An 11186-nucleotide genomic window follows, 5' to 3' on the forward strand; every position below is an offset into this window, starting at 1 on the left:
GCAGGAAACACACACACCCCTACATGAGAGCGTGCACATTGGCATCAGTGTGTTGATGCGTGCGTGTGTTGGTGAATCTGGCGGCCCCATCCAGCACATCGCAGGACTTTGATGAACATACTCATTATGCTAAAGAGTGCTCCATGCCTGGGCTTCCCTGCGCCTTCAGGAAAGGTTAACTCAGGATGGTTACACAGCACAGCGAGAGCCTGTGGGCGCACGGGGGCAGAACGGCTCTGGAGGAGCACACTGATGGTGTTAGATGTCTCAGACCAAAAATAGATCTGGGTATGCAGAGCAAATATCATGGGAACATCAAGGCGCCATGATTGAGCCCACAGAATAAACAAACATTGCAGGTGAAGCCACAGCAGCTGAAAGATCCCACATCAGATTTCCCCTCAGATCTATTTGATCTGTGGGGAAAGTGAAGAGCTGCACGGAGGCCAATTCTGTTTTCAAAGATGTCCTTTCCTGATGATTGTAACCTCAATTTAAAACTGTGGTGATTAAAAAAAAAAAGTAGAGACCATCCTTAGTAAAAAAATATGGGTGTGGCCTATACTGATAGATGCGGAACCAGGAACAAAATCCTGAAAAATCGCATGGTTCACAAGTAATGAATGAAAAGGTAAACTGTGGGGCGATACTGTTATCTGAATAAAGAAAAGCTATCATCCATTTCTTGCCTCAGGTGTAGATTTACTGAATTTCTTGACAGGTTCCTAAGATATCCTGCTAACCTAACAGGCAGACCAACTAATGGTTTAATAGATTGTTTGGCGAACTCACAAGCTGAAGGCTCAGATTTTTGCATGAAATCCACATACTGAAAATACATTTAAATTCATATCACCGTACTGATATGTGTTAGATGTAACCTGTCCTATAAAGTTTTGAGATTGGCTAAAAGTGTCATCTGACATCATGTATACCAAGACAGAATTAGTTAACAAGACAAAGAAGAGCAAGTGGCTCAGAAACTGTACAAGAGCACAAAGAACTATGTGCTCCATTCTTCGACCCCCGCTTTCTCTCACTATTACTCTCTTTCCGTCGGAGTCAGAGATTAGCGTGTAATTACATGGGAGATCAGCAAAAAAAAAAACAGGGGGGGGGTAGCAAGGCAGTCTAGGAGAAGTGGTGATGGGGGAGGAGGTGGTGTAGGCCTCGTCACAGGCCGACTGATTGTATGCTTTTAATCCTCGACCTCATTATCACCTCCAGGTCCGGCAGTGGCAGTAAATGAATCTATCTGCCAAATGTCAAATCTTCACACCTTCACCCTGGTAATCACCCCAAGGTGCAAATACAGAAGATAGAATGAGTGAAATGAAGGGAGGCAGACCGGGAGTATGGCCCCTGAATTTCATCAACACAAGCCCCATATTTCATCGTTATGAAAAGCGGCATGATATTTTATTTGTAATTAAATATAAATAATTAAATGTAATATTCTTTTTCTTTAAGGTCAAAAATCTAGATATTGTGCATATGGGATGTGAGGAGTCATTACTTAATTCACATTTGACATTTTGTTGTCCTGAAATACTGATATTTATTTAGGACAGATTTCAAGCAAAGAGAAAAAAAAAGATAATTAAAACACATTAAAAAGTTTTTGTAATCCCTGAAAAAGATGCAGATGCTTTTTTGATTATCTTTCTGCCAGCAAAGCTTGGGCCTGTGGAAAATGTTTGAGTTTTGTTTGCTTTAATTCACTATATTTGCATAATTTCATTACTTAATTTCATTATATTTGCTTAACGTTGATGTTGACGTTGCTGAAAAAGTTTACCAGTCTGTTTGGGCAGCTGCCCACACTGAGCAGAGACACTGAGGCACCAGCCAAGGTCGCCTCCTACACACTTCAGAAGGGTTAGACAGGACAGGTTTTTTATGTTCAGAATCATTCATTTTGTTTATTTGTCTGTCAGATGACAGTACACAAATCATTAATTTGTCTGGTGGCCTCAAAATGTCATCTGATTATTTACTTGTCACCATATGTAACCTGAACCTGTCAGCTTGTCATTAAATTTAATTTCTTTTTATTTCTTTAGAAACCTTAACCAATGAGATAATGGTATAACCATTGAATGAAGCAAGCCCCGGGCGAGGAGGAGCTGATACAGAGTATAAATAGGGACGTTTTGTGCTCTGTAGTCAATCTACTTTGTGAATCTGAAACAGATATTTTGTAATTTGTGAATTTTGCAGTAAATGTTACAACTGAAGAGACTTTAGAGATAAGGGAAACGCTGTACAGTAGGTGAAAGCTGGACCCACATGGGCACTGGGGAAAGTTCTCCCGCAGGCCTTTATTCTAACTGAATAAACTTTCTGCTGAACAGTAGCAGAAAGCTATATAGAAGATTTAGTTTTATAAATATCCATCAGAGATATTAAAACCAGAAAGACTGTAAAACACCAGACCTTCTAGTCTGAGAAACAAAATCTACCTACAAAGTCACTGTTGTTGGTCAACAGTGACTTCACTTCCAGCTATTACATTAGAAAATAAAACAAAGAAACCCAAATCAACTGTAATATTAACAGTATAAACTTAAAACAATGACAAAAACAAATGACATTTGAAGTTGTAAAAGTATTCAGGTATGGTAGTGATTAGTTACATGTCACCTCTGGATGAGGAAGGTAAATGCTGAAAGCCGTTGATTGTATTGCTGTATGGTTGCTGTGTAACGTGAAGACGGACCTGTTCTGTGTATTTTTTTTTTCAGAAGCAAGATAACCCCACATAACTACAGTATAACCACGGCACTACTATATTTTGCAAAATCAGGAAATGCTTGAATAGTAGTATTATTATTGCTTCTTACTTTAAACGAAGGATTCCATGCAGTGCACTACTGTACTGAGTGGGTTTCATGACGTTTGAACCTTTTTAAAAACTCTAGATTATTTTCATTCTTCCCAGAGAAAAACATACATATTGTAGACTTGCACTGCACTTTGCTTCCACTGTGACTGGACTTCCAGCTGCAGGACAATGACTCTGTGATGACTTGCAATATACTTCCAATGGATATGAGCCCTTTGGACAAATCCAACAAAATCTATGCTACCTTGAAAAACTATAATCATGCATTATTGAATTGGCAAGGATAGTGTGTAATAGAGAGATCCTAAACCCATTCTGCCTCTTGAATTATTAACTGAATTCAAATAACAGACAGAATAATTTTCTTAAAATACCTCAATCATTTTTCACAGAGCTTTAAAAAAGGGGTAAAACAACAGAAATGCAGTCCATTTGTCCTGCAGGTAGATCTGGATTTGAATGCAACAAACTATATGGACACTGGAAAACTGGTTGCCAACAGTGATGAGGGATGTGTTGCTGTTTTGGATAAATAACCAACACTGACGCTGTTTAATAGGAAAAAAAGTTGATAATGTTACAGTTTCTCCTCTGTAGCATGGTGGCACATTCCTCATAACCATGATATGAAAGACCTGGGTTTACTTGAAACCCCCTTCAGTCCCCTTTGGACCATTTCACCGGCATATCTGCATGTCTGAGCAACGAGCAGCAGAAGCATAGTTGGCTAAATGTTGTACTAAGACCACAGTAAAATATGATAATTAGTACAAATGGGATTCTTAGGAGGCTGTGTCATCAGTCTGACTGATCCATGATGTCAAACCAGCCAAGCAAATTCAATTAGGCCTGCAATTACTTGCTGGCGCTAGTGGAGACGTATTGGAAACGTTAAATATTGATGGAAACATAGATGCCACATTTGTTCATCCCCAAAGGTGAAAGCATCTCCTCAAGCTAATCACACATGCTAAGTACGAAGCCTGTCCATTCGTCACGCTGAGATCCAGGGCAGCTACACTGACTACTGTCATGAAGAGGCCACTTCTGCAAACACACTGCAGGTTTATTTAGCCTAGCTACAGTTTGTGATCTGATTTCTGGGACATGTTCTTTTTAATCCTGCAACTTACTTTTATAATGGTCAGTTTTAAAATAAAAGTATTCACACCATTTCTCATGACATCTCTTCTTCTTAAGGATTAGACATTTAAAAAAAATCTGCTCAGCCATATTTTAGACTCTGGAGGAGCCAAGGTCTTCTGATTTTAGTTTTTGTTATATTGTCTCATATTGTTAATGTATAACACTGTTGTGCTAAGAAAATAATAGTGGAGAGGTGTGAACAGGGTAGAGGTCACATGCATGCTCAGTTAATTCCATCTTAGACTGTAGACATGTAAGAAAGTTTAGTGCTTAGAGCTTGTTTCTGACAAAAAAAGTACCCACAATTGTGTGTGTTTTTGGACAACGATCGAAGCTTTAAAACCCCCAACAGCTGGAATGGATGGAAATACACTGAACAGGTGTTAAGCTGGTTTGTGTGTGGACTGTGACCTGGTGTCTAACAGTCAACCTGGACCCTGAGGCTAAACCAGTGGGTTAATACATTGCCATCCCCATTTTGAAATGGGGGGGCGGGGTGGCTGTGGCTCACAAGGTAGGGCAGTCGTCTCCTGACTAGCAAGTTGGTGGTTCGACTCCCGGTCTCCCCGCATGCCTAAGTGTCCCTGAGCAAGACGCTAACCCCCGAATTGCTCCCGGTGGCTTGATTAGCGCCATTGTGTGGCAGCTGTCGTCATTGGTGTGTGAATGTTCTGTGTGAATGGGTGGCTTTGGCCAGTGTAACACACTGTGGAAATGCGCTATATAAATACAGTCCATTTACCATAAATAACAGACATACCTGCTGTTAAATTTCTCAGGATGCTTCTCCCTCATAACATGGAAGCGATGTGCAATAGAGGCATCCTGAAAGAGAGAAGAGTTCAGATTGTGCAGTGTTAAGTTTTACTTTATCTTCTCAAACTTTTTGCCCAAATCACCATTCATCCTGGAGCCAGAGTCTAGGGGAAATTTTCAACTTCAAAGGTCCTGTTGCACCTCTACACTGTACTATGTGCAGCTTAGACATGTGTCAGTGTACAATTCTGGGATTCAATTTATATCCCGCTGATGTGAAGAAGTTAGTCAACACCCACAATAGAAATAGATTTATATTGCTTTAACATCCAAGGCAAACTCTCCCTCATTAACTAACTCTTCCAACTTCCCAAACTGTGTAGTTACACCCTGAATGCCACTCGTGTATATTTCTATAAGATGGAGAGAGCTGTGTGCACGAGGCAGCTGAGGGGCTGAGTCTTGGATGGAGAGGTATTGACAGAAGCCCTGATGAACAGCACGTCGTCTCCACACCGGCTAATTAATTAAACACACATTGTGAGCAATCACAGCTCCCAACTAACCTACAGGATGCTGCCGACACCCTGGCAACCATGTTGTCTTCCCCCATATCACATCTTCCTTTTCCATGTCACTCTCAACCTTTAACAGTGCAGTGATCTGTTGGAAGTTTACAGCAGTGGGGATGTCACCAGGTGGACTCGACTGAGGAAAGTGTCCCAAGCCTGAGATGATTTCACACTAAAGATCTAACTTATCTTTTAAGTGTACTTCATGGAAAACCAACCTTCTTCTGAAGCTAAACAAGCCATTTAATTACCATTTATTCCCACAATCCAAAGACATCCAGGTTAGGTTAACTGGTGACTCTGAACTTGTCTGTCTCTATGTGTGAACCCTGTGACACAGTGGCAGTCTGTTCAGGTACCTGTTCAAATTCTCAGTAAAACTTTTCAGTGGCTTTTTATTCATTGTATTAACCTGCATAATGGCTATTTAAATGTACTGCCGGGATGCAAAAAAGACGGCTGAGTAGTAAGGTTAATATACTGTATAATCATATAATCTTGTGCAAGAATGCTAAACAGTGTTTAATAAAAACACCAACGGGCATGAAAAATAAACATGCATAAGATTAGTTATGTCATGAAATTTGCAGACAACAGAACTAATGAACTATGGAGGGAGTAAAACACCAAAATATCTTTTAATTTACACCTCCAAGTCAGTATCAGCAGAAAGTGCTGGCAAGGCCTTTGTGAAAAACAGACAATCTGACAAACACAGCAAACTTGTCCAGCTCTTAAAACATCTCAAGGAAGAGTCAGAGAAAGTTGATCTCAGCTTTCTGGGCTTGCTCCCCCCCAGCAATCTGTTTTGACCGTCTCCATTTTGAGTGGCACTACTGGAACAGCAGCTACAGGGAGGACCCCCTGCTAGCTCTCACTACAAAAATTTAGGAGACGCCAAAAGAGAAAAATCAATAGAGCTTCTCTTGATGTCTGTTCAAGACGCTGTAAGCAGAAGACAAAGATTTCCGCAAGATCCCCACAGACTCACCTCACGCTTCCAAGCCAGAAAGGTGAGCTGGTGGATATATCTGAGAGTTTGTAACTTGATTTTCCTACAAACCGGACAATAGCTGCAAACAAGACAGCAAAAGCAGGTCGTCTCTCTTGGGTTTGGGGTTCTATTATCTGAAATAAGTGGAGTTGTGTAAACAGCAATTTCCAGAAACCTAGAGTGAATACACAACTTGGTCATTCTACTGTATGGCAGTGTACTATTTCTATACTTTGAGTGGTAACAGCTTTTAAAATAAACCATCTTAAACATGGTTAAATGGCATAAATGAACATAACAAAAGAGAATCTATTCATATTTTTCTATGTGGATATAAATCAAAATATGGCACATCATTCATTCATTCATTCACAAATACCTATAAGAGCCCTCAATATTAGCCTTGACATTGGCATTATTCAGAAAATTCCCAAAGTGATTTTTAAGTTACATTAAGAAAAACATTGGCACAATAAAATCCTTGAACATTTTTTTAAGTCTAACACTATTTTCTTCTTTACCTGTTTAATTATTCTGTGACCCTTTTATTTACTTTTGGACCCCCCTGGGGGTCCCAACCCCCATGTTGTGCACCAATGAGTGCTTTTCCACTAATATGGAACATAAAATAGCACAGAAGTATGCAACCTAGCATCAACTTCACATGTTGTTTTTACAGACTGTTCTTTTGGAGCTTTTGATTATATCACATGAGCTTACACATGTTGAAGTGTCCTTGGGCAAGACACTGAACCCCCAAGTTGCCCCCGATGGTTAGAGCCATCGGTGTGATTTGGTGCTGCAGATGGCTGCCTCGGTTCTGTACCAGAAACAAATTCCTTCCGTGTAACATACTTGGCCAAATAAAGGTGCTTATCCTTATCCTTCCTCAGCAGGTAGAGTCTGCCAAGATGTCATTGAACTGTAGCTGTTCAAAATTTGTTCCGAGCACTGTAAGCCAATAATTCCCTGATCCTGTGATAGCCTCAGAATATCCACTAAATGAAACTTTTGGTGAGACTGATTTTCCAAGTGCTACACATTTACTTTGGAAACATTTAAAAACTTGCCTCTCATCCAGAGCTGGACTGCGCATTGTTAAAACAGCCATAAGACCTAAAGAATACAGGACAAGTCAGCAACACCAGCGACACTCCATGACCCCTCGCGGCAGAGGGACGTCATCAGCTCACTCACTCGTTCTCTCCCCCAGCTGCCCTCAAATAATTACCAATGTAAAAATCTGGCACCCAAATTAATACAAGACATGTGTAATGTCATCTCATAGCTCAAAGTTTAGTCCAATTATGAGTGGGCCCCAGCAGTCTGATGTGCCTTTCGCTATGAGGGAGAGTAATAGCTTTGACAGGAGACCCAGGGTCATTAGGGCGACTGACTGCATTATGGTAGCGGAGTGCGCTCAGTGATTAGTTCTGTCTCTCACCCCTGGCCCTGATTGAGATCATTACACTTCACGTCACTTCCACATCCTCCCAGAGGGATGGCTCCATTAATTCTCAGTCCAAGTGGGCTGTGGCCGAAGGTTGGGCTCGAAAAATTTGCAAAAAAGAAAAAAAAAAAAAAGATGGTCCTTTGTAATGGAAGAATTACCTGGGCTGTGGGACCGAAATGACATGGAAAATGAAGTTTTGTCATGGGATTCTTTTTCTTCATTAGTCACCGACAATGATTTGAGTCTGAGCAATCGGACAAATATATATAAGATTTAGACTTCTCTTTAGGTGACTGTTGATTGAAGCACATGTTGAGAGTGACACTCACCATCTTTGGTGGCTGCTACTGCGGATTTCCCCAATATCATTAGAGAAACAATCTACTCTTCATCTGCATAATCTCTAAAGTAATTATTAGCTTGACTTGTCGCATAATCTTTATTGTCATTTTTTTTCATTGAACGGAAAGCAAAACATATTCAATGTAAAATGTGTCAAAAAATATTAACACACTCAAATCCATAGAGAGCTCAAAGTCTTTTAATCCCCCACAAACAACTTCATTTGTTGCTGCCACACCTGCTGCGTACTAATCCCACTAACAGAGCAAAGACAGCGGGGTTGTAACGACTTTATCAACCAGCCCGGACGAAGGTGTTCACAAACTGGTTTGTTCAGCAAAAAGGAACCGGCCGATCACACTAAAGCATCAAACTTCATTATTTCTGGTGTATTTCAATATTAGTTCACATCATGTGGTGAAGAGTATTAAAGAGAAAGATAGCCGATGCATTAGAAACACCTGCCTCCTGAGTCAAAAGTGACACGAGGAGACTCATTCATACCTTCACATCTGGACTACTGTAACTCACATCTTCTGTCTCCTTTTCTAAAACTCTGTAGCTATTCTTACATGTGTGTTTGTAGTGCGTGTTTTTACAGTCTTAGCTGATGCTGTTAAGTCTCTGGTGGTCCCAAGGTCCCACCTACTGACACTGTTTTCCTTTTAAGTTATGTTTACATTCTTACCAAAACTGTATGCTACTGTGAGGCCTAAAAAACAGGCTAATTTCACTTAAACATCTGTAATTCACATTTAAAATAGGCTTAAAGCTGCGTTGTTCACTGTGCATCCCTGTTTATGTTGAGAAGTCGTCTTCTTCTTCTCTGCCTTATCTGAGAAATTAGTTTAGACTCTTTGTTAAAATGGATGAAACTGAGAAATATTGTACACTGGTCTCTGTGAAGGGAAGCATTCAGCGGCTATAGTGGTGCCATCACTCCTACAGCGGTGAGGCTGTTGAATTTGTCTAAAAAAGATTTTCTCCAACTTGTCCTCACAACCACAGTTTTCACTCTTTTTACTTAAGTCTTTAACTGAATGGTCGACACATTTGTGCTCTTCCTGACAGTAGAACTATGGAAACACACAGATTCACAAAAGATGCACAGTGAGCTGCAGAGTAACACGAGTGCCAACCAAGAGCTGCACTCCTGTGTACACAGTGTTAGGCAGGTGGTCATATATGTTATGGCTGATCGGTGGATACTGCTGCCACCCGGGAGATGATACTGCCAACCTAGATTCACTAAAAATAGATTATATTTTCATTTGTTCTACAAGACATTACATTTTTAAACAAGTAGTTGGCCTGGGCAGGGGTTGATCCTGATTATTTGTAATTTTGTCTTATTGGTGCATGGTATGTCTATGACTGATGTGATGAAATGCCTCGTGACTGTCCAGCAAAGTCAATTTCCCCATGTGGACAAATTAAGTATGTCTTTTTCTTGTGGTGTAAACTATATGAATTCATGAACCAGCCTTTTGGTACACACTCATTTTGCCTTTTTAAAATAGCATATAAATAACTTGGCTGTCCAAAAGAAGCTCTGACCCCCGGTCTGTCACAAATTTCCAAAATCCAAATACAAATGTTTGAAACAAAAGATGATGTAACATTTTACAGTTTTGTGTTGTTTTTTTTTTGATATTTTAATATTAGGATGACTGATCAGAGATTTATTTCTCCGCTGTTACCACTTTCCCCTGAACACATCACCCTGTGTTCAGCACTGTAGACAGATCACAGCCATTGTTCTCCTTTATCACAATGTTAACAAGACCTGTCCTCTAATATCCCCTAATATCATCATTAGGGGCCCAGGCTGGAGGTGTTATTCAACTAGCATTTGTAAGGCCATGCATCACTTATGTCCCTGCCACAGTCAGTCTGATCTCACAACATCCAGTGGCTCCCTCCAATGCCACCTGCAAATGTCAATTACCATATTTCCCCCTGACATTTATCAGTAATGCCTAACATGAGCCACGTGAAATCAGTGTCATTATCCTGGAGATGGACAGGAGGGTGCTGATGGCTGTGTAACACCATGCAGATACACAACAAGGCTTGTTTATCGATCAGAGGTGGTTGAAGCTTGAGCACATCTCAATAAAGGCCTAACCAGAATGTGATCAAAACAAATAAATGGACTGATTAGGCTGCTACTGCAGGTGCTGGGTGAGGTTTTGCTATTCAACCTTTAATAATAAACCCAAGAGTTACTGACAGAGTTTATTTTTCAGCACATCAGTCTACACTGCAGTGGCTCTTGTCTTTGTTCTGTTTGTATTTTGGTTCAGCTATTGGCACCTCTGCAATTCTGCAACAGACTCCATGTCGCCGTGATTAAACCTAACTTTGGTGTGAAGAGTTTCAAAAGGTGCCATATGCTTCTTCCAACAGCAGTGCACAAGTGTGCCATTACTGCAACCCTGCAGTCACAGTCACGTATGCTGTGCCACTGTTCTGTGTTCATAGATCGCTGTGGTTATTTTGGCTCTTGTTATCATTTTTATTAATCTGATACCAGCCTGCTTTAAAAGAGGTGCAAAGTTACAGTAAGACACCCGCAAGTGCTATTTTAACTGTTCTGTGATGGCACAACAATTAATAAGATATAAATACTTTAAAGGAGTCAATCACATTGTCAGGGAATAAAAGGGGAAAAATGTTTTCAACAAGCAGACCAACTTCATCTTCACAATACCAGAAATGTTCATTTTTAGCAAACAAAGTGAATGAAAATTGCAGCTTTGTCTGTTTTTACATATAGCCGTTAAACCAAAACCACAGTAGTGCTTAACTGTGTTAAACTTTTGTCTTTGGTATTTATAGTCTTATTTGTATTGTTTTTAACATTTTAGCACATTATCGGCTTTTTGTAATTGCTTTGTAGTTATATTTTGTGTTGTACTCTACTTTAATTTTTGCTTTTCTTTCCTGTTTGTTGGGACCCTTAACTCCAGATTTACTGACTAACAGTAAAGGAGAAAGACATTCTAGTTTATTTCTATTTAAAAACATCTGGGTATTTTTCAGTGAAAAATCAGTTTTAAAAATGAAATTACAAGT

General features: G+C 40.1%; 1 protein-coding gene across 2 annotated transcripts in view; it reads right to left on the minus strand.

The window, feature by feature from the left end:
• Window positions 1-11186, minus strand: part of dgkb (diacylglycerol kinase, beta) — a 66021-nt gene that overhangs the window by 22194 nt on the left and 32641 nt on the right. For both annotated transcript variants that reach the window (XM_020615561.1, XM_020615560.1), the window contains one exon: window positions 4752-4816. In XM_020615561.1, coding sequence (XP_020471217.1) covers window positions 4752-4816 — 65 coding nt within the window. The remainder of the gene's footprint in view (window positions 1-4751; window positions 4817-11186) is intronic.

This window comes from Monopterus albus, unplaced genomic scaffold (assembly GCF_001952655.1).
Source record: "Monopterus albus unplaced genomic scaffold, M_albus_1.0 scaffold166.1, whole genome shotgun sequence".
NCBI lineage: Eukaryota > Metazoa > Chordata > Actinopteri > Synbranchiformes > Synbranchidae > Monopterus > Monopterus albus.